This window comes from Python bivittatus, unplaced genomic scaffold (genome assembly GCF_059951505.1).
Source record: "Python bivittatus isolate LINGU-HERP-01145 unplaced genomic scaffold, Pbiv_v1 ctg000200_np1212, whole genome shotgun sequence".
Lineage (NCBI taxonomy): Eukaryota > Metazoa > Chordata > Lepidosauria > Squamata > Pythonidae > Python > Python bivittatus.
The window spans coordinates 22,106,234-22,128,530 of NW_028277040.1; the positions used below are offsets into that span (position 1 = coordinate 22,106,234).

A 22,297-nucleotide genomic window follows, 5' to 3' on the forward strand; every position below is an offset into this window, starting at 1 on the left:
ACAAAGTTATCTATAGCAATTTCTACAGGATCCATTTTGTTTTTGCAGCTATATTGAGATATGATAGATATGGTGATAGATAGGCCTGTCTCACATACATGGCATGGTTAAAACACTGCTATCAGATCACTCTAAATTAATAGAAAATGAAAATAACATTAAATATACCACAGGTACCCAGTCATTAGAATCTTGTATTTTGATTCTTATAAACAAAAGTTAAAGAAGTTAGTGTACCTACTGTTTTTCTAGTTTACAGAGTGCTTGTGCTGATGCAAGTGGAACAGTAGAACACCAGTTTTGCTTAAGTGCAGTAAATTACCATCATACCGTAACAACTGTTGTTCAGATATGAAAATATGGCCAGAGAACGCAGACAGTCCTTACCAAAAAAAAAAGTACGATGACATAAGAATATTTATTAATGTGTAGATGCTGCATGTTCAGACATGCTTCTGTTAGCATTTTCAAAGCAGTCACAGTTCTCATACTGATGTTTCATTCAGGCAGCCAGGCTTGTTTGCATTTGGCTGACTTACTCAGACATATAAGAACTTTCATTAAAATATTCCCAAATAAGATGTCTTATACAGTTCGTTGCACAGATTAAGATTTAGTCAAAAGAAGGCACAGCTCAGGAACAGAAACAGGTTCGTCAAATCGTCAGGGTTTTAGGAACATGTCCTGTTCATTTCTTGTTTTGCTTTCTATTCTTCTCCTGTCTCTTCCATTTATACCATATACCTCCTCAAAAACAATTTTATCCATCCTGTAAATAGCACAAGGTTAAGGTTTTCTTTTGATGAACAGATTATATGACTTTTTATAGTTTATTGTGATTGCACATTTTAAAAAAATTATCCATACTTGTATTCTATTTTTTTCTAGTTGAAATATCTTTTGTATCTTTTATGTTACTTTTATTATAAAGGGAGTGGTAATCTGAGATATGAGTCATAAGATATTGGTTTTAATAAATTTAAAATAGTGAGTTGTATTAATATGGAATCTCAAAGAACCTCCCAGTTAAATCTTAAACTTAACTATGGAAGCTAATTTGGGAAATGTACTGAAATTGTCTATTTTCTGCTGTTTTACATGTTCAGGCAGTAATGGATGAAATCTTGTAATTGATATAGGTAGGGAGAATAGCATGTATTTAAATTCTTTTTTTGTGTTGACCTAAGTTGTTTAGGATAATGTCAAGTTAGTGCTTTCTACCTAAACTCTATTAATATATTTGTCCTTTAAATTTTGGTATTATCATCATTAACCTAATTCTGATCAAATTAGTGGTTTCTAAATTTAATTGTTGTTTGGGGGGATACCATTTTGCCCATATTCATGTTATCTTTGAAAGAAAGTAAGGATTTTTTTTTTCTCCCTGGTGATGGGGGCTTTAAGAATAAGGCATACATTAAGTGTAAATGCAACTAATTTGTTGGTAGTTCTGGTAGATTGTATAAAGAAAGGGAGTAAAAAGAGGTACTCCAGAGCATTTATGCTATTTCACTGTTTTGAATCAGACTTTATCATGCTTAGCAGTTTTTATTTGATATCCGTGAAGGATAAATTTGCAAATTTCATGTTTTGTTCTTAGTGAAGGGTGTATGAATTTTTCATTGTTAAACTAGTTTAAGAGTGTAAATTTAGTGCTTTTCACAGAATCAGTTTAGTACTGGGGACAAGAGAAAAGAGCTAAGAAGTTTATGGAATAGCGCTCATACCTGTGAAATGATACGATTTCATCTATTTTGTACACCAATCACTAAAATTTTGGGGAATATGAGATTTTGTTTATATTATTGTTTCTGGTATCTTAAAATATATTCAATTTTTAAAAAGTATTCTAAAAAGAAACCTCAGCTAATATTACTATAATTATGTTGGCTATGGACAGCGAGGACATTTTTTTTTTTTATTAAAATGGGATGAACTGTCTTCACAGAAGGGGATCTGAGAATTTATGGTGATTTTCAGAAGTTGTTTAAAATTAACAGTTTTCAGTGATGAAAGGTATTCATTGTCTTAGTTATTTCTTGGGAATTCGTGCTAGCAGTAGAAGTAGAGCAGTCTGGAAAAATGTTTTTTTTGGAACAGATCAAAATAGCTTGTTGGAATGATGTCATCTAAACTAACTGACTTTTCATATCATAAAGCATTAATATTAGAAAATGTAAAACCAATCTTGGCTGAAATATAAACATTGATCCTGTCCTAATTGTAGGATACATTAAGTAAGTATGAAGTGCTTGTAAAAAAGTCTCCATTAGAGAAATGTGTTCTAATATGATCATGTCACTGAAGTCATAAAATCCATACTGTGCTTTTGTGAGCAAAAATAATTTTTGGTGAGAAGAAAGGAATGGGACAGTTCCCACTCAGCATTTTAACACACTGCGTTTGCAGGAGAGGAGGAAAGGACGAGATAGATGTTACACTTCATCTTTAAATTTTCTCTGAAAGTAAGTTAGTAGAGTACATTAATGACTGATGAAGCTAAAATGGATAATTACAGTAGATTAAAAATACTGGCTATCTTGCATATCTTCTGCATAGGTATGTAAAACTTCAGTTCTACTAGAGATGGAAATCCAACCTTGTATAGCAACATACTTTTTAGAAGGGAATGGACATCATTCTGAAATAGGAATGTATCTTTTTCTCCTTGAGGTTGGTGGTGGGATAAAGAGAGAATTTCATAAATATTTATGTGTCATTAGTGAAAGCCCCAACTCTGTGCTCATCAGTCTATACCAACAAATAAATGTCTTTCTTTCTGTACTCTTGGTATAAGTCAATTTATATATCATAGTCTCTTGTGGGTGTCTGAATTATGTGTGTCTGAATTGGACCTGAGTGTGTCTCCTGGTTACAGTATTTCCTTATGTAGATGAACCTAGTAGTGTGCTCAGCATCTCTGAATCTATCCACTTGTTTAGTTCATTAAACTACTGTTTTGGTTTAACTATACTTTGAATCCCAGGAGTAACAATTGAGTGCCTGCTACACTCCCTGACAGTATCTGAGGAATCTTGGGGAAAAAAAAAAAGACCTAAATCTTTACTAAGGAGTAAAGCTTAAGCCACTATTAATTTTAAGAAGTTGTTGGTGCCTGAAAAGGTTGCTGATGTTGAGCCAAAGACTTGCTTTCAGACATCTTTCTGAGAAGTGATATTAAACATTTGATTAACATATTTTTCTAAAGAAAAATCTTAAGAGTATCTTGCTGCTATTTTGTATTCATGATAATCACTTCTGTCATAATTGTCACCAACAGATAGTTCTTAAGGAACAACCTAATATCCAGTGCCTCTTTCTCTTTATGCAGGATTATTTCTTAAAATGTAAAGTTTTAAGCTGTTTCCTAACAGTTTTCTAAATATTCATCCTAAGCATGTACATTAATAACATACAGCAAGTTAACTCTTAGGATTCAATCACTAACTTCATTCAGTGCTAGAATCTATTCTTTGAGACATTTGTATAAGCAGTTTTGATTGTATTCATTGATTTATTTAAAAGATTTAAATCTTGGGAGACACAATTCAAAATAGTGCTCAAAATAGTAGGAATGGTTTGTTTTTTTTCTATTCAAGCATACCCTGTCATGTAATTAGGCTTCTAGACTAAATTCTTAAGATTATTTTAGATATTAGGTACAACATGACTGAGAAAACATAAATGCTTCTCAGTCCATTTTTAAAAATTATGTCTATTATTGCCTTAAGATGAAGGTACACAAAAAAATACTTTTCTTGTACTTGCAGTTCAGCACAAAAGCATGTGTCAACTCATGTTTTTTGCAAAGAGAAAGAAAATGCACATCCACACTTCTTCAATTTCCACTCCAACTTGCATGAACTAAGCTGACTAAATAGTTCCACCTCCAGCATAGTAGCAGCCTATGCATACTTACTCAGAAGTAAGACTCCAAGGACTTAATACAGAGGAATAATGTGTAGCTTTATGCCCTAGTTTATATATCTTTTTCCTGTGTGTGAATATACAGTATATATGTGGAGTTCTGCATATTTATATTTGAGAGAGCAGTTAGTGTTTGAGAGAAAGTAGTTTGTATTTATATGCGTATGGGAGATCAGTTTTACCAATGGATATCTTATTTTACAGGCAGTTTGGTCAGTTGGCAATTCAGTTAATAATTTAAATTTTTATCCTGGCCCTGTACTTTTTTGGATATAGACCGTGACCAGTATGTTTGCCCACACGTCCACATTTGTTGCAGTGGATTAGTTTCAGTGGGAGTTGGCAAATCTAGTTAACAAGAAGTTTGCATAATTGTTCTGTGTTTAACACCTTTTTTCTATCTATTTTTCCATCGGTGGGGATGAGATTATTTTAAATTCAGCAGTGTCTTCTTTTTGGGTAAATGTGGTATATCAGTTTCTAAACCTGATTTGGTTAAGCACGTAATTCATGTGATCCACTACATTTTGCTTTAATTCTAATACAGAATACTGTAACATAATTCCTCTAACAAATATAAGTATCTCTCTATATATCATTAAAACCCTCATGTCTGTAACCTTCAACTGGGCAAAATGGTGCACCATAGGGCAACAGTTTTTGAACCAAGGTACCTCAGGTGGGCTAACTTATAGAATGCATCCAAAATCTGGGACCCATTACTCCCATGGGATTTAAATTTGGGAAATGTGTGGTCACTTCAGCATTGCTGTGCTGTTGCGCTGCCCCAATCAGCCCAGGTCACATGATCATCATAGGCATATACCTGACCTCTTTCCTGCCTCCCTCTGGCCCCTGTGCCCAATTGGCTGGTGGCAAGGCCTGACGGGCAAGTGGTGATTGGCTGCTTTGAAACTGAGGCAGAAATTTGAAAACTCTTAATGGTGGTGGGTGTTGAGGGAAGGTTGAGGGAGTGACTTCGATGCCTGCTGGTGAGGTAGGGCTAGCTGGGGGGCACCAGTAGTTGACAGATGAGCCCTCTTCCTCCCTCAAGGGAGGGGGCCCTTGGGGACATACCAGAATGAGGAGTGGGGGTGCAGTTTTCCTTGCGGTCCATGGCTCCCTTTGTTCCACCTCCCCCTAGTAAAGTGGCAGGCAGTTCCACAGGTCAGCTGAGCAGGAAGGAGGAGGCTTCACTGGGGCTTTTCTGAAGGTCATGAGGGGAGGGCAGACAGTGCAAGTCTATAATATATGAAGGAAGGAAGGAAGGAAGGAAGGAAGGAAGGAAGGAAGGAAGGAAGGAAGGAAGGAAGGAAGGAAGGAAGGAAGGAGAAGATGAGGGAGATTTCTGACGTTCCCTGCCAGCTTCCCATAAGCAAATTCAGTGGGGCAAGTTCAAGTAGCTCACACTCACACTGCTTTTTTGCCCTTTGTCATTCTGTTCTCTGTTTAGGTAAGGAAATATCTCTGAAACAGTGATCCAACAGGTCACGGGATGTCTAGTATTTTTTAAAATTTAAAAGTTGTGTTATGAACTTAGTTAAATATAGAGATAGTCCTGTTATTGAGAAACTTGTTTCAAATTATCTGTTTAAAAAAGGTCAAAGAATTTATAGGCCTTTAAAAATCCCTTGCATAAGATGATTTTGCTATGTTGTCCATATACTCTCAATCATTGATTTGCAAATGGATATAACATGAGCATGTTCTAAGTTGGTATTTAAATGTATTTAATTGGCATTTAGATCTATTCAACTTGCATGGGCGAAAAACTTTTTGAAAATGTTACCTTTTTTTAGGTGTTCAGTACTTACTCAAATGAAGACTATGATAGACGCAATGAAGAAGTGGACCCTGTGGCAGCATCAGCGGAGTATGAACTTGAGAAAAGGGTGGAGAAAATGGAGGTTTTTCCAGTGGAAATTGAAAAAGGTGCAAATCTTGAATGTCTATCATAAGGAAAAAGCAAGGTCTTTTAATGTTTACAGCTTAAATTGCAGTCAAATAACCAGTTACCCAGAAGTCAGCATCATTAACTTGCAAAATTTCTAATTAAATATAGCATTGCAATGTCAAGAATATAAATTACTCTTAAGCTTAAAATGAGATTGTTTTCTAAAGGTTTGGCTGTGTTAAGGCTGGAAAATATTTTATAAAAGTTGAAAGGAAAACTAAACAGTACAGGACTATAAAAAGCAAAATATGTTTTTTATATATTAGTCATGAGAGGAAAAATCAAAACTCATACTGACAATGTCACTAGCAAACTTTAAGGTAATGTATAAACTTTCAGACTTTATCCGATTTATGTTTTCTAAATGAATCTAGAGAAATAGGGTGCAAATTAGGAGAAATGTGGTTGTGCTAAGTAGTATTAGGTTTAATGTCTGCCAACATTCAAATAGTGGTATTAAGTAGCACCAAGTTCAAAGCTTAATCCCTTAGTTTTGGTAATGCAAATTCCAGCTCTTAAGTCTGCAGAAACAGGTAGAAAAATTACTTAGGTTGACATTGTACTTTATTCTTCTGTGGAGTCTTTAAATACACCAGTATTTCAGTTTTTATTATAAACATAGACTGATTTGTGTTTTAATGTCTGTCTTAGCTTTAAGGAAATACTCAAAGAAGCAATTATTTTTCAAACATAAAAATAATGCCAAAATGAATTCATTAAAAATTAAAGGCCTGGGAAGGTCTATCTTTACTCTTTACCAAGGGGGTGCATTCCATAGCCTTAGGATCAATAAGAGCTAGATATATAGGTTTCTGAAGGCATGGACATCTTCAGAAAAGCCTTCCTTGGCTAACCATAATGACTGGAAATAGTCCCTAAGCTGTTTAGGGTTTAAAGGTTAATAGTAACACCTTAACCTGTGACAATGAGCAATTAGCAAGTACTACAGGCATCTAGTTACACTTAGCTACCATTTGTGACTTACGTTGTTGCTCAATGTAGAGTAAATTGCAGTAATCGAGAAGAGATATAATGAGGACATAGATATCTGTCAAGTCAAACTAGCTTAGGAATGATGATAGCTGGCACACTGTGTAAATTGTACCAACATACTCTGGCGTATCTACCACCTGTGGTGGTGACAGGTCAAAATCAAGGACTGGTCCCAGGCTGCTGACCTGTTTGTCAAGGGAGAGACCTGGTGATGCTATGAAACTCTTGTCCCATTGCCTGGAGGCTGTGAGTGTCTGGATGGGACCAACCCCCCCCCCGAAATTGAATCATTGCAAGACTGTTGATACATTGGGATTCTTGGTTTGCTGCAGAGTTATCAAGGGGGAGGCATAACCCCTGATGGAGCATGGCTGCAGTTTGGGAGTCCACCTGAACTCTCACCTGCTGTTTGAAAGGCAGGAAAAGGCTTTGCCTAGAAGGGCTTTCATCCAGCACCAGCTGGTGCCCCAGATGCAGCCTTACTTCTCTACAATACTATCCCTCTATTGTAACTCATGTCCTGATCACTGCCTATCTAGATTACTGCAATGTGCTCTACATAGGGCTGCCTTTGAAGGCACCACAACAGTAATTAGTGCAGAATGCGGCAGTTCACATACTGGCAGGTACTATCTATCAGAAATATGTAACATCTGTGTTGTTTGCTGTCCATTGGCTGCCTGTAATTTCCATGTAGAATTTATAGTGCTGGTTTTGACGCACTAAGCCTGAAAGTGCTATTTTCTCCATCCAGTCCTGGCCCTGTGAAGTGATTTCCCCTCAAAAATTAGACTTGCTCCTTCCAGAAAATACTAGAGAATATTAAAAGATTGCAGTTTTCCAGAGGACCCTTTTTTTCCCTCTTATGTACAGTGATTTTATTATTGTGAACTGCCAGGAGTCCCTAGCTGATTTGGTGGGTTATAAATGTGATTAATAAATACCTATGGGATCTGTCCTGTTGAACTCCTTGACGAGCCCCCAAAAATCCAAAATAAGGGGATAAGTGATTGCTGAAGTTTCATTCTTAAGGTTTTACTGAATGCTTGGAATTCCATTCAAAGCAGTTCTCATTGACTTCATTTGCAAAAAATGATGCAAATTGTCAGAGAGATCCACCAGTTCTCCCCAATCCTCTTCACACCCAAATACCATGATGAAGAGGATGCTTCATGGTATGAAAAAACACTTATTTTATTTTTGTCTGTATGCAGTCAAAGGCGAGAAGTAAGCTGTGTTCTCTGCTTTTATTGCTTCAGAATAGGCCTTCAGGTGGGCCTCAAGTCATTCTGGCCCACTGTGCGATTCCTTCATTTGTGTTCCAGCTGTCCCAGCCATTTCATCACTCTCAGCATTATACTATTAGCTATGATACAGCATGTTCTCCAAATAACAAAAATGGGATCATTTTGCTTGTTGTATTTTTCTTACAGGTGACAGTGGCTTGGGTATCAGTATAATAGGAATGGGTGTTGGTGCAGATCAGGGCCTGGAAAAATTGGGTATCTTTGTAAAAACAATAACCGAAGGTGGAGCTGCCCAGCAAGATGGCCGGTAAGTTTCCTTGTTTGTTTAGCCTGCTTTTTGCACAGTATAATAAATGAGGCATGTGGAACCTGGAACTTTTCCTGTTCATTCCTCTTCTGCTTCTATGAGAGAGATAAGCTTTAAACTATCTGGGTTCTTTATGACTTTTAAATTTAAAATTGTAGTTTTTTTAGGCTCTATACTAGAATAAAAGTATGATTTCAGATGCCAGACTTGGACATTATAGGAAGTTGAAATTATAAACTTAATTCAGTGTTTACGTATATACCAATGTAAATACCGAGGATTTTATTTAACCTATGAAAATGGCAGGAAATAAAAGTATATAAACTCGAGAATGGATAATACAGTGGTACCTCGGTTCACGAACTTAATTCGTTCCGCGACTCTGGTCGCAACCCGAATTGGTCGCGTCCCAAATCAAATTTCCCCATAAGGTTCAATGTAATTATGGTTAATCCGTTCTGAATCATATGTGTTTTTTTTTAAAACCGCAAAAATATGAAACAAAATACAGTACGAAAAGAGAGAACGCTAACCTTGCTCGACGCGACTTCTGGCGTGGAGGACAGGAAGGCGGGTGGGGAGGCGGTTACTGCTTGGAGGGAGAGTCCCCCTCTCTACAGGAAGCCATGACCACGTGTCACGGGAGGGAAAATGGCCGCGGATCCTGTTCGTCACCCGATCTGGCTTTCGCGAACAGAGGCAAAATTTTGCGAACAGAGCTGTTCATGAACCGAATTGGTTGTGAACAGAAGCGTTCATGACCCGAGGTACCACTGTATGTGTTGTTGTCATGTCTATTTGAAATTTGAGATTCCTCTTTTACTCCTTAAAAAAATCATGTTCAGCCACTTGAACTAATGTACTTAATTAATTCAGTAATTAATTTAACTCTGTTAGGGTATTTTTACGTCTGAATATCCAGAAACAGTTTCTCTGTTGGCTATGTGCAATCATGTATGCCATTTGGGATATTTGTTTCCAGAAATTAAAAAGTATTATTCTAGTGTAGTTAGGACTTAGTGGGTTACTTCCTTTGTAGCTTTGTCTAGTGATAAAAGAATAGTATTGTCATCAAGGTAAAAAAGAAGTGAAAATTGTAATGTCACCAAAGTGAAAATAAGTCCTCAGTTTCTTTTGTAAAATGTCGTTCAATCTAGTTCAAGAACTACAGTACTGTGCAAAAGTTTTAGGCAGGTGTGAAAAAATGCTGTAAAGTAAGAATGCTTTCAAAAATATATATTGTAATTGTTTATGTTTATCAATTTACAAAATGCAAAGTGAGCAAACAGAAGAAAAACCCAAATCAATATTTGGTGTGACCACCCTTTGGCTTCAAAATAGCATCAATTCTTCTAGGTACACTTGCACACAGTTTTTGAAGGAACTCAGCAGGTAGGTTGTTCCAAACATCTTGGAGAACTAACCACAGATCTCCTGTGGATGTAGGCTGCCTCAGATCCTTCTGTCTCTTCATGTAATCCCAGACAGACTCAATGATGTTGAGATCAGGGCTCTGTGGGGGCCAAACCATCACTTCCAGGACTCCTTGTTCTTCTTTACGCTGAGGATAGTTCTTAATGACATTGGCTGTATGTTTGTTGTCCTGCTGCAGAATAAATTTGGGGTCAATCACACGCCTCCCTGATAGTATGGCATGATGGATAAGGATCTGCCTGTATTTCTCAGCATTGAGGATCCCATTGATCCTGACCAAATCTCCAACTCCATTTGCAGAAATGCAGCCCCAAACTTGCAAGGAGCCTCCACCATGCTTCTGCTGTTGCCTGCAGACACTCATTATTGTACCGCTCTCCAACGCTTTGGCGAACAAACTGCCTCCTGCTACAGCCAACTATTTCAAATTTGGACTCATCAGTCCAGAGCACCTGCTACCATTTTTCTGCACCCCAGTTCCTATGTTTTCGTGCATAGTTGAGTCACTTAGCCTTGTTTCCACGTCAGAGGTATGGCTTTTTGGGCGCAGTTCTTCCACGAAGACCACTTCTGGCCAGACGTCTCTGAACAGTAGATGGGTATGCCTGGGTCCCACTGGTTTCCGCCAGCTTTGTGCTGATGGCACTGCTAGACATCTTCCAATGTCAAAGGAAAGTAAACATGATGTGTCTTCCATCTGCTGCATTGTTTCCTTGGCCAACCACTGAATCTACAGTCCTCAACGTTGCCCATTTCTTTGTGCTTCTTCAAAAGAGCTTGAACAGCACATCTTGAAAGCCCAGTCTGCTTTGAAATTTTTGCCTGGGAGAGACCTTGCTGATGCAGTATAACTACCTTGTGTCTTGTTGCTGTGCTCAGTCTTGTCATGTTGTATGACCTGTGACATGAAACTGTCTTCTACCACCTCACCTTAGTAGCAGAGTTTGGCTGTTCCTCACCCAGTTTAAACCTCCTACACAGCTGTTTCTGTTTCAGTTAATGACTGTTTCAACCTACATATGAAATTGATGATCATTAGCTTGGTATAATTGGTTAATCATACACCTGACTCTAATCCTACAAGATCCCTGACTTTGTGCAAGTGTACAAAGTCTGCAAATGTAAGAATTGATGCTGGTTTGATTGCATATTAGTATGCCTGATTCTTGTGGTCTGATACATGTTTGCTGAGGTTAAATGAAGCAGGCCGTAACTCAACTCAATGAGCAGAGTATCTTTTCTCCCTAGATTTTGTTTTAAAAGTGTGTGTATATGTAATATACAGGGAGAAATGTATGATTTTATGCAATTTCTATTAAAGATGTCTCACATACAACAAATCGATCTGCATATTCTATTTATGCTAAGCTAAGAGTTAAAAAAAACTTGTGGGTTACAGCATGTTCATTCATTATTTTTCCTCTGTGGAAAATGGTGGGTGTACTTAATTGAAAGTGATAAACATGACTATTTTATTCCTTTTACTTTTTTACATCAAATATAATGTAATATGCAAAATCTAATACTTGTTCTTCCTTGCCTTGCAGAATCCAAGTAAATGATCAGATTGTTGAAGTTGATGGGATAAGCCTGGTAGGGGTAACCCAGTTTTTTGCAGCAACTGTATTAAAAAATACAAAAGGCACAGTCAGGTATGAGTAATTATACATAACTAAATAGTCATTGATTTGTTCCCTTATTTATACTTGAATGGGTATTCAAAGTAGCTAACAAACCATGGTCCAAATACAAAATTGTAAAATTAAATTAATGCTAAAAATGCCTTGGGGAATCTTCTCCCCCTCCCCCCCCCGGAAGTGAGATTAGCTCCATCCCTCTTAACATTCCATAAGTCCCTCAAGACCTGGCTATGTGATCAGGCCTGGGGTTCCCAGGGGACTGAGGAGATTTTACGATGGCTCCCTTATTAATTTTATCCACTCCTGTTTTGTGTGTTTTTCCTGTTTTTATATATAGTTGTTTTTATGTATTTATTTTTTTAATTGTTGTACGCTGCCCAGAGTCACTTTGTGTGAGATGGGTGGCTATATAAATATGATTGATAAATAAAATAAATAAATAAATGCATTTTCATCAATTTTCTAAATTCAGAGAGAATGAGAGGCAAACACAACTCTTTGAGAGAATGCTATTCATAGTTTGGGAGCAATGCAAGAGAAGGCTGCCTGCTCTGTGCCAGGTGAGCAGCCTTCTGACAACAGGGGCATCTTCCAAATGGCCTGTCCTGCAGACCTTAAATCCAGACAAGGTTTGATGGGAGGTGAGGCAATCCTTCTGATAGTCTGGTCCTAAGCATTTTAGGAATATTTAAAGTGATATCAAAACTTTATATTGTGCCCACTAATGCAGAACTTTCAGTATCAGCATCATGTGATCTCTGTATTATGCTGCACTTTGCCTCCATTGTAATTTCCAAACATGTTTTGAAGATAGCTCCATATAAAGTATGTTTCAGTTATTGAAATGTCATGTAAGAAGACAAGGCATGGTTAACTGTTGCCAAGGAACAGAAAGATACTAAATTATTTCCTGCTGAAAGCACCATTGTATTTTTTGTTGGTGTATTAATTTTGGTTAATGTTTCTCCTTAGGTTTCTGATCGGAAGAGAAAAACCAGGAACTCAGAGTGAAGTAGCTCGCCTTATCAGTGAGACATTGGAACAGGAGAGATACTTATATGAGCAACAATATGCCCATGAAACAGAACAGGTAACAATTAAGATGATGTATATATACATACCTACCCACAAGTTGGGTGTAGGTATGTATATACACTAGCTTTTTCCTGTAGGTACCATAAAGTGTAAAGAGTTGTACTAGAAACCTTGGAGAGCAGGGAGTAACAGAAAATGTTCTCTAGGCTGTTATTTGACAATTAGCAGTCATTCATGAGCTCTTATCTAGGGTGATGTGGGTTGAGGAAGAAATAAGGTTGGGGAGAGGGAGGAGGAAAAAAAATATTTTCCCAACAGCAATTTATGGATTGCAAAAATTTGACAAAGATATTACATAGCAAGTCAGACAATTTTTTTTTAGTTATAAGGGACAGAGGTCCTCAAGAAAGACTAGGCACATGAGTGGAAAGTTGTGTCTTCATTGCATCCCACATTATTACTTCCTTCTGTCTCATTCATACACTAACAAAGTCATTCCCAGTTCTTCCTGTGGATTATTCCAGTTTGTTCTCCTTTTCTTTTTATTTTGCTCATTAAGCTGCATTTTTTCTCCTTGTCTCCATTTTTCTTTTTACTATGGGAATGTTCCAGGTTCCTTTTTTTAAATCTTGTTATCTTATGGGACCAAGGAGGCTTGACTTTTCTGTGGTTGCCCCTGTTCTCTGGAATGACCCCAGCCCACCCCAAGATATCTGACAGGCCCCAACTTTTCTCATGTTTAGGAAAGCTGTTAAGACCTGGCTCTTCCCCCAGGCATTAGGGGCCAGTTGAGTGGGAGTCCCCTGTGATTGTTTTATTATGTCCTTGGTTGCCATTTTATATTTGGTATTTATATATTGTATTGTTGATTGTTACATGTTTTTTTCTTTGATATATTGTTTGTTTTTACGCTGTATGCCTCCCAGGGTCACACTGGTTGATTTGGGTGGCCTTATAAATCTTATAAATAAATACTATATCCTTTTTCCTCATTTACCTTCCTCCATTTGTTGCTATCCTCTGTATGTCAGATTTTCCTTCTCATGTCTCTCCTACCTATATATATATAACCTAGAGCAAATGTAGTCATTCAGTTTGAGTAGTTAAATAGGTTTCATCCAGTGAGTGATTTTGCAAATTTGGTCCCATTTCTATATTTGCCTTCTGTTCTTCCTTCCCCATGCTCAGTTTTGTTATTTAATCAAGGAGGGTTGCTTCTTCATTTTTTAAAGATTACTTTAGGCATCCATAAAATCCTTTTGAAAGGAATTATTGCGAGCAGAAGTTCACGCTGTAAGACAAGGGGTGAGAAACCTGTGACCACCCATATCAACAGCAAATCCCAGCGCTTCCATCTTCAGCTGTATTGACTCCTGCTGTAAAATATGAATTGCTAGCGGCCTCATTTGGATGAAAACAGTAAGCCATACATCTTGGCTTAGTAAAGCATCGGGCATACCTAGCTGAGCTGTTTCATTTTACATTATTCTTATAGATGCTGGTCTTTAATAAATGGAAGCCGGTGTTTACTTAAGTTTGTATTAACAGATGCAGTGCCCCTGATGAAAACCACATTGGACCATAAATTAAATACTGTTGTTGTTGTTTTTTTAAAAAAAGCAAGTCAGGTGTATATTTTCTCCATTTTATTTGTTTTTCTCATGATACTCTTCCTTCCCCTTTGTTTTCCTGAATTGTAAAGCCCCTTGCTCAAAAAGAGGGACAAAGTGAGAACAGTTGGGCCACATGGACTAGCAGTCTTCTTGCGCAAAATATAATTTCAGCCAAATTTAATGTTCAGGTTCAAAGTTTATTTTGGTCAAAGACCAGTATAACCAAATTTGATGGTTTGCAGTGTCATATGAAGCAACAACTAAACCAGTAACAAATAACCTATTAAGCATTTATTGAAGAAAAAAGGTAAAGATTTTAAGCTTCACATGTTCATACAAAATTTAAAAAATTATAGCATGTTATATATAATACCATTATATGTTTATTGTTTTATTAAATCCTTTTTAAGACATTTTTATTTTGCTTTAATGAAATGTTGTTTAATATTGTTTTAGGATGAAGATTATGATGAAGATGATGTTTCTTTTGAATCACACTTGCAAGAAAAATCAGTAGAAGTATTTTATCTTCCTGAAAATGAGGATATTAATTTCCCATTAGACATGGATTCTACACAGTTCATGCTGAAGTTTAAAGAGGTACAGTGCAATTTTGTTAGCTCTTAAAATGGACCAGAAAAAGTTTACTGTGAATTAGCTATGGTATGTTAGAGAATCCAATGTTACAATTTAACTTTTCTTTTTGAAAAGAACTACTTTTTTAACTATAGTTTTTACAGTTTAACAAAATTCTGTTGGAAATATCTTTCCTTTTAATTATAGGACTGTTGTCATTCAATGTTACGGTAAAATATTTAACTAAAAATCTAAAAACTTAGATTGGAATCCAGAAACCCTTGGAATCCATGCTGGCATCAGGAGCTACGCTGTTTGTCCATATGCATGGCATGTTTGTTTGTTTCCAGCTGCACTAGAACAGCTCTCAGGGCTCTTCCAAAAGTTTTTCTGAATGTTATAGCAGCATATTCAGGGGCCTCAAAAGCTTACTGGATGAGCTTTTTCCATACTTCAGGCATTATCAACTTTTTAATATCAAAACAAGGAGTTTTGAAATTTGTTTTGTGAAAGAACCTTGATTTAGCTTTGCCACGTTGAATTGCTGAGTTTTCAGAATATATTTGTCAGATTTGATGGGGTGTTTTTAAAGTATAAGCTTGAATCTACAATGTTTGGAAAAGGAGTAGGCCACCATGTTTTCAGCCTGATTTAAGTCCCTGGGAGCTGCATGCAGACTAAGAGAATAAAGTAGAATAAAGTAGGGGGGGGGTTGTGTAAGATGTACTTCAAGAGCATGGGACAGTCAGTCAGCCAATTCTTGAGGTAAGAGTAGGTATTGTAATGGAATGGCTGCTGGGCTTTCAGAAGATTGAGGGTCAGGCAAGTGTTACCTGTCCCTTGGTCTGGGCTGATCTCCAAGAGAGGGGCGTTGATCTGCCCCATAGTCTCTCTATTCCTGTTAAATGCCAGGTTGGTGGTAAATCAGACACACCTCCTGAGTGCTTTGATTTGAGATAGAATGTTCAATATGGTGGGTGCTATGGAGACTTGGTTGAGGGAGATGAATAAAGTCATCTCAGATTCTCCCACCAATTTTCAGTGTTCAGGAGCAAACAAGCAAAGGGGACTGTGTGTTAGTGTGTGCATCATCATTGCAAGAGATTCTGTTTCCTCTTACTAGGCCTAAAGTACATGAGAGTAAGGATTCCAAATGAGTCTCTTTTGGGAGAGCAAAACAGTTTCAGAATTCTGTTGGTGTACCATGCACCATGCTGCCCTGGAATCTTACTGCCTGAACTAGTGGATCTGAACTTGAGGAGATATTGAGGGTCCCCAAGCTTTTGCCATTGGAGGACTTTAATATTCATGGCAACATCTCTTTATCCAAAGCAGTTCAAGAGTTTATGGGCCTGTCTCAAATTACAACTGCCCCACTAATCAAGCAGAACATATCCTCAACTTAGCTTTCTGCATATTAATTGTGATCCATGGTTGGCAAGCCAGACGTTTCATAAATGCATCACCACTTGCAGTGGTCGCAGTGGTTGGTTCCATCCCTCTTCTCCAAGAACTTTAATGTTCTTATTGCCACTGTATAGGCTTGAACATGGATTCATACCTTTTCTTGGTCATATTCAGTTTTAGTTTTTCACCACTTTCACTCTAGGAATCACTTATTCACTTCATTTCCTAAAAATTCTTGGTAAACTAAGGATCCCTCAGGTTTAGTGATTGGAGATAAGCCTCAACGATGAATATTATCCAGCAGTGTGTTCTTATATGAAAGGTTGACCAGGCATGAAATACAATTGCTCATGCTCAGAAAATCTTCAGGATCTATCAGGCACTAGGGCAAACCATCCTAATAGATGTACTGCTCCTATAGAGGTCCAGGATGTCCATGACCACAGCGAAGGACTAATGTCCTCCATATTCAGATTGTATGTTATCTGATCCAAGGTAAAAGCCATGGTTAATATGTACCCATTTATGTAAGTCATTGCTAAGATCACCTAGAACAAGTTCATGTTGCCATGTAGGCATGAAGTCCTGACACGCATACCCAAGATTCTAACTCCAGGGCATGGAGATTGAGATCTCCAAGCACTAAAAGCTTGAATGACTCCAATATTAGCAGCCCTAATTTGTCCCTACATCCCAACCTCATATATGGGCACTCTCATCCATCGATCTCTGGAGTAGTGCTACTATTAGCTGGTAATTTCCCTTGAATGATCTCAGCCTGGCTTGTTGTGGCATTGTGGCTGCTGTAAAACCTGAAACCCAGAAGGGCAAATTTCCATGAGGGCTATGTCCCTGTCATCACTCAACCAATTTCTGTAATACATGCTGAGTCTGTACATTGATCCACTACAAGATCATGGATGGACTAGAAGATAGAATCTGCACTGATGTGTGGACTCCCTTCTCCTGTAACATCTAGCCCAGTGCCCCCTGCCATACCTTTGCCAATCATTTTTAAAGTGTATACCCCAACTTTGCCAACCCCCACTAAAGTACCTAGTCCCCTCTTCCCCAACAATTTATTTGTATATTTAGTTACTTCCGGACTCTGAGTTAACTCCCAATACTTTACAAGCATAAGCAACGAAAAGTAATAGAAAAAGCATGAAATCAAAACATTTTTGCTTTATTTAATAAACCAGAACAGAGAGGAAAAAATGAAAGACATTATTATTAATCATATTTATATAGCCACCCATCTGACACAAGGTGACTCTGGGCAGCGTACAACAATTAAAAAAATAAATACAGTGGTACCTCGGGATACGAACTTAATCCGTTCCGTGACTCTGGTTGCAACTCGAGTTGGTCTCAAGTCGAGGTAAAGTTTCCCATAGGGTTCAATGTAAATCCGGTTAATCCGTTCCGCCCTCCGCCCGAATTTGGTTGCAACCCGAGGCAAATTTCCCCATAGGGTTCAATGCAAATCCGGTTAATCCATTCTGCCCTCCGCCCAAATTTGGTCGCAACCCGAGGCAAATTTCTCTTCAGAGCTTTACTCCCGCCAAGCCTGCTCTGCATTTTCTTTGGAGCCATGCTAACACGCACACCAAAAACCTTCGCAAAACACCGCAAAACACACCACAAGCCTCACCAAACGTCTCCTTGCTACCGCGACCTCGCCCACAGGAAGCCGCGACCGCGTGGCAGCAGGGAAAATGGCCGCGGATCCGGTTCGTAAGTCGAGGCGAGTTCGTATCCCGAGGTAAAATTTTCCTGCCAAAGCTGGTCGTAACCTGAAACGTTCGTTAGTAGAGGCATTCGTATCCCGAGGTACCACTGTACATAAAAACAATTACACATAAAAAACTGTAAAAACACAAAATATTATTATTAATCATATTTATATAGAAATACAAAAGAATAACAAAAAGAGAAAAAGCAAACAATAACTGTAAATTATATAAGGTTTTTTATCCATATATAGATGTGAAATTTTACTTTCAATAAAAGTTATCTATGTTTTATTGTAACTGTTCATACATAATCTACCTCTGTAGGGAACTTGTTCATAAACATCAGCTCTTCAATTCACTGGGTAATTGGAGCCTTTAATTTGTCTTCCTAATGTTGAAGAACTAATCTCTTGGCAATAATTGGGGCATGGAGAATCCATTTCTTTTGTCCAGCTGTCAATTTCTATTTAGTTGATATGTAGTTCAAAAGAAAGTGGCTCTGAAAGTCGGATTGATATATTTAATTATATCTTATCAGAACATAACTTTAGAAGTTATGGAAAAATCTGTGTTTCAATGAAGTATTATTCTGTCTGCATGTCTAGCAACATCATGATTTAATCATTCTTTTCCTGCACAAATGCAACAGGATCCAATAAGTCTGAAATACTTTTTTTGTTATATAAGCCACAATCTGAGACATAGTGAGGTTTTTAATATTAAGGCTAAAACATTTTCCTATAGTTTAAGCAAAATAGGGGTTTCTAGTTATTTATGCCTTCAGTCTTTAAAATGTGCCTATCAATTTGATTTATTGATAACAGATTTTATAAAGATTGTGGGCTTTTTGGTCTCATAGGATTTAGTGATCTCTTTTAATAGTTTAGATTTCTCTGAGGCTGAAAATTCCACTGGTCCAAATCGAGTTATCAGTAAATATTGTAATTATAAATACTGCCAGTGGGTGACAGCTGACAAGTCGTATTTATCTTTTAGCACAGAAAATGATAAAATCATTATCATCTACTAGTTGATCTAATGTAACAATCCTAGCATTCAACCAGATCTTCCATACAACTGTTTGTTTTTTTATGAATTTTGAGTTCTGGATTGCCCCATAACATCAATTTTGCATGAGAAAAGGGATTGAATGCATTTTCCAGAAATAATATACCACAGTTTTTGAAATAGCATAATACGAACAGAAGATATAGTAAATCTACTATATTTTAGACCCCAAACAGTCCAAGTAACCAAAAGTGTTATATAGAAATATTTGAAAAAATAATACTTTAGGAATTAGAATTGGTACTAGTCAGAAAGTATGCGGAATGGTATAATTCAAGAATCAGAAGACCAGATCTCCCATCTTTAACTGTCAATTATATATTTTTCAAAGATAGCTTTGGAACTGAAGAACCCTGTAAAAACTTATGAAATCATACATTGCATTTTTAAAATATGTTCTAGATGTGTGTGTAGGAATATAAAGTATCCTGGGAATTACATCATTTTAAGGATAAGGTTTAATGACTCCACAAAAATCTCTATATATATCTCATTCTTGAGAAATTTTGTTCAGTAAGAATATCTAAATAATTGATATATTCAGTACATAATCAAAATCATAATCAAATCATTAATGTACGAACAAACAAGTCTTTACCAGTATCAATTCCAGTTAGACCAGTTAACAGACTATCCTGCAGTTTGACCAAAGGCGTTAATCAAATGCATCAAAGCCAAAATTGAAGTATAAGCAATTGAAGTGTAATATATCATCAGCATGTAATACTAATTCATATTTTAATGAATTATGCAAAAATCCATGGATATTATAATCTTATCTAATAGTACAAGCTAAACATTCTAAAATATATCAAAAAGGAAAATGGATATACTTGTCTAATCCCTTTTTAAAGCACAAAATATGTTTTTATCTTGTATGCTTTATTTTGTATGTTCAATTTTGTAACTCTGTAGGTTTTATTTAGTCTGGGTCGCTGACCTGTAATAAAGAATTTGAATTTGAATGAAGTAAAAAGGGTGAAAAAAATGCCATTAACCGTCACTTTGGATTTGATGGCCTCATAGGTAATCTGAATCTACCTTATAAATTCTTTAGGAAGTCCACAAGTAGCTAAGTAATATACACAAGTTGTGTGTAAAGTTTCTCAAAGGCCTTTCCTGCATCTAGGAATAGATCAATCAGAACATAATATTACAATAAGCACAGTGGTGTCCATTAACTCCTTAAAGGCTCTTTGGAGCAGCGTAATCTTTAGTAGCTTCTGGATTACTGGCAGTGGGGGTACTAAATTAATTTGCGGTGGACGGCTGTGCCACAATACAGAGGGCACAGCTGAGAAGCACTGCCTGGAGCCCTAGTGCTCCTCAGCAATGGACTTGGTGATGACACCAAAAGATGACAGCGGCATGTACGCACTAGATGAGTTAGGCAGGCTGATTCTATACAGACAAAGCACTCATGTAAGATCCTAGGTGCTGAACCATGGAAGACTTCATAAGTTAAAACTAGCACTTTGAATTGCTCCTGGAAACCTTTTGGTTGCCAATGCAGTGTCCGTAAAACAGGTGTTATATTACTATGGAATCTTTGATTTGCCAGTATACAGACCACCCCATTTTGTGCAAACTGCAGTTTCAGAGTGGTTTTCAAAGGCAGCCCCAGAGTAGAGCACACTGCAGTAATCCAAGCATATAAGCACAGTAAAGGCATAAGTTACTGTTCAGTACGCACAACATCTTCCACATAACACCACCTATGGAATCTCACCATGTCCCACCTCTATGACTTTTCCCAATCTTCCTCTCCACTCCACTTTCTGGGACAAGATCCAGATAGTTGATCCAGCCTCTCAAATCTCAGCCGTCTCTATCTTCCATTAGGCTGCCTCACCAACAATTATGGCCTCCATGCTGTTGATGTGACACTGCCCCCTTCCACTCCTACCCCGAGCCATTGCTTCCAAAGGCGTTGCCTTCCCAACTTGCTTCCTTAATGCTTCCACCACTGCTGTCCAGGGATGAGTCTGTCAGTATTCTAAATAAACTTCTCAGTGACATTCAGCCAACCTTCCTTCCTTTTCTCCTCTCACTCCTATTATACTCCTCTACCCATTGGCCATCCAATTCATCTAGTCTCCCTTTCCTCTCTAACCCAATCATATCTTCTCTTCTAACTCTCTCCATTCCCCTCAGTATAAAATGATCGTAAACCAGCCATACAGACCTAAACTGTAGCAGGCCTGATGACAGCTTAACAGTGTGCTTTACATCTCCTAGACAGCTAAAATCGCCTAGTAAATGCCTCCCACCTTTCCTCCCTCCCTCCCTCCCTCCCTCCCTCCCTTCCTTTCACTGTACTTCTAGCTAAAAACTAGAGGCTCTTGTAAGTCAAATGAGAGAAGGAAAAGGCATATCCTTTTTGTACAAAGCGTATCTTTATACCTTGATTTGATTTCATTGCGTAGTAGCCTTGAGAGAATTAATCCTTATCTTCTCATGAATACTTCTTACCAACAATAATAATGTTGATTATGTAAAGAAATATTTTCAGGCAGTGTATATGGGAATGTATATTAATATGTCAGTTGGAACCATTTTTATCTAGCAGTATGTCATGATTCTTTAACATGAATGAATCAGTCTGTTCATATTTATCTTATGTAAGTGGGTGATATAATTATCAGCTGGAAACAATTCAGAGAGAGGAAGAGCTCATTGAAATTTGGGTTTCAGCAGAATTGTGGAAAATGCAAGTTATAACTACTTCCTCTGGTTAGTTCTAGTAACGTGCCTCTTATGTTTGGACAACACTCTTGACTGTAAACCACAGAATGGGAATCTGTGCCCCTTCAGATATTGCTGAACTCTATCACCCAGCAGACTAAAGCCAGTAGTGAGGCATTTTAAGAACTGTAACCTACAAGTATCTTGAGAGCAGTTGCTCTGGTGTAAGCAAGCAATACCTGAGTGGCTTTGTTCTGTTGCTTGAGGAGAAGAGCAAGTGGGCACTTTCAGCTAATGAAACTTATTGCTTCCAATGCCATGAAAAAAAAATGTGAACAGTAATAGATACGTAAAATTAATTTTCAAATGTCAGTTGCAGCTTTTTTTCTTTCTTCAATAAAACTTTCTTGTATTTTTTCTAGCTACAATTAAAACATGCAGTTACAATAGCTGAAGTTAATCAACTTAAGGAAAAGGTAAATCTTCAATATGTACTTTTTTAAAAAAATATTTAAATTCAGTTATTTGTAAACTCAAACTGAGTATATTAAAGACAAACAAGGTAAAACCAAATGCTTAATTTCAACTAAAAACAAGAAACCTTGTTATTTATGCAATTTGTGCTAATCTCTGAGGAATATCTTCTCTGGAAGTTCATTACATGTGTGATGTACT

The 22,297-nt window shown here is 37.3% G+C and overlaps 1 protein-coding gene across 3 annotated transcripts in view; it reads left to right on the forward strand.

Moving 5' to 3' along the window:
- LOC103050670 (neurabin-1-like) overlaps positions 1-22,297 on the forward strand; it is a 58,257-nt gene that overhangs the window by 7,770 nt on the left and 28,190 nt on the right. For all 3 annotated transcript variants that reach the window (XR_015795220.1, XM_088135804.1, XM_088135805.1), the window contains exons 3-8: positions 5,727-5,859; positions 8,308-8,428; positions 11,410-11,514; positions 12,475-12,592; positions 14,607-14,750; positions 22,045-22,098. Coding sequence is in view for 2 of the 3 variants with exons in the window: in XM_088135804.1 (XP_087991930.1) it covers positions 5,727-5,859; positions 8,308-8,428; positions 11,410-11,514; positions 12,475-12,592; positions 14,607-14,750; positions 22,045-22,098 (675 nt within the window). In the remaining variant the exon portion in view is untranslated. The remainder of the gene's footprint in view (positions 1-5,726; positions 5,860-8,307; positions 8,429-11,409; positions 11,515-12,474; positions 12,593-14,606; positions 14,751-22,044; positions 22,099-22,297) is intronic.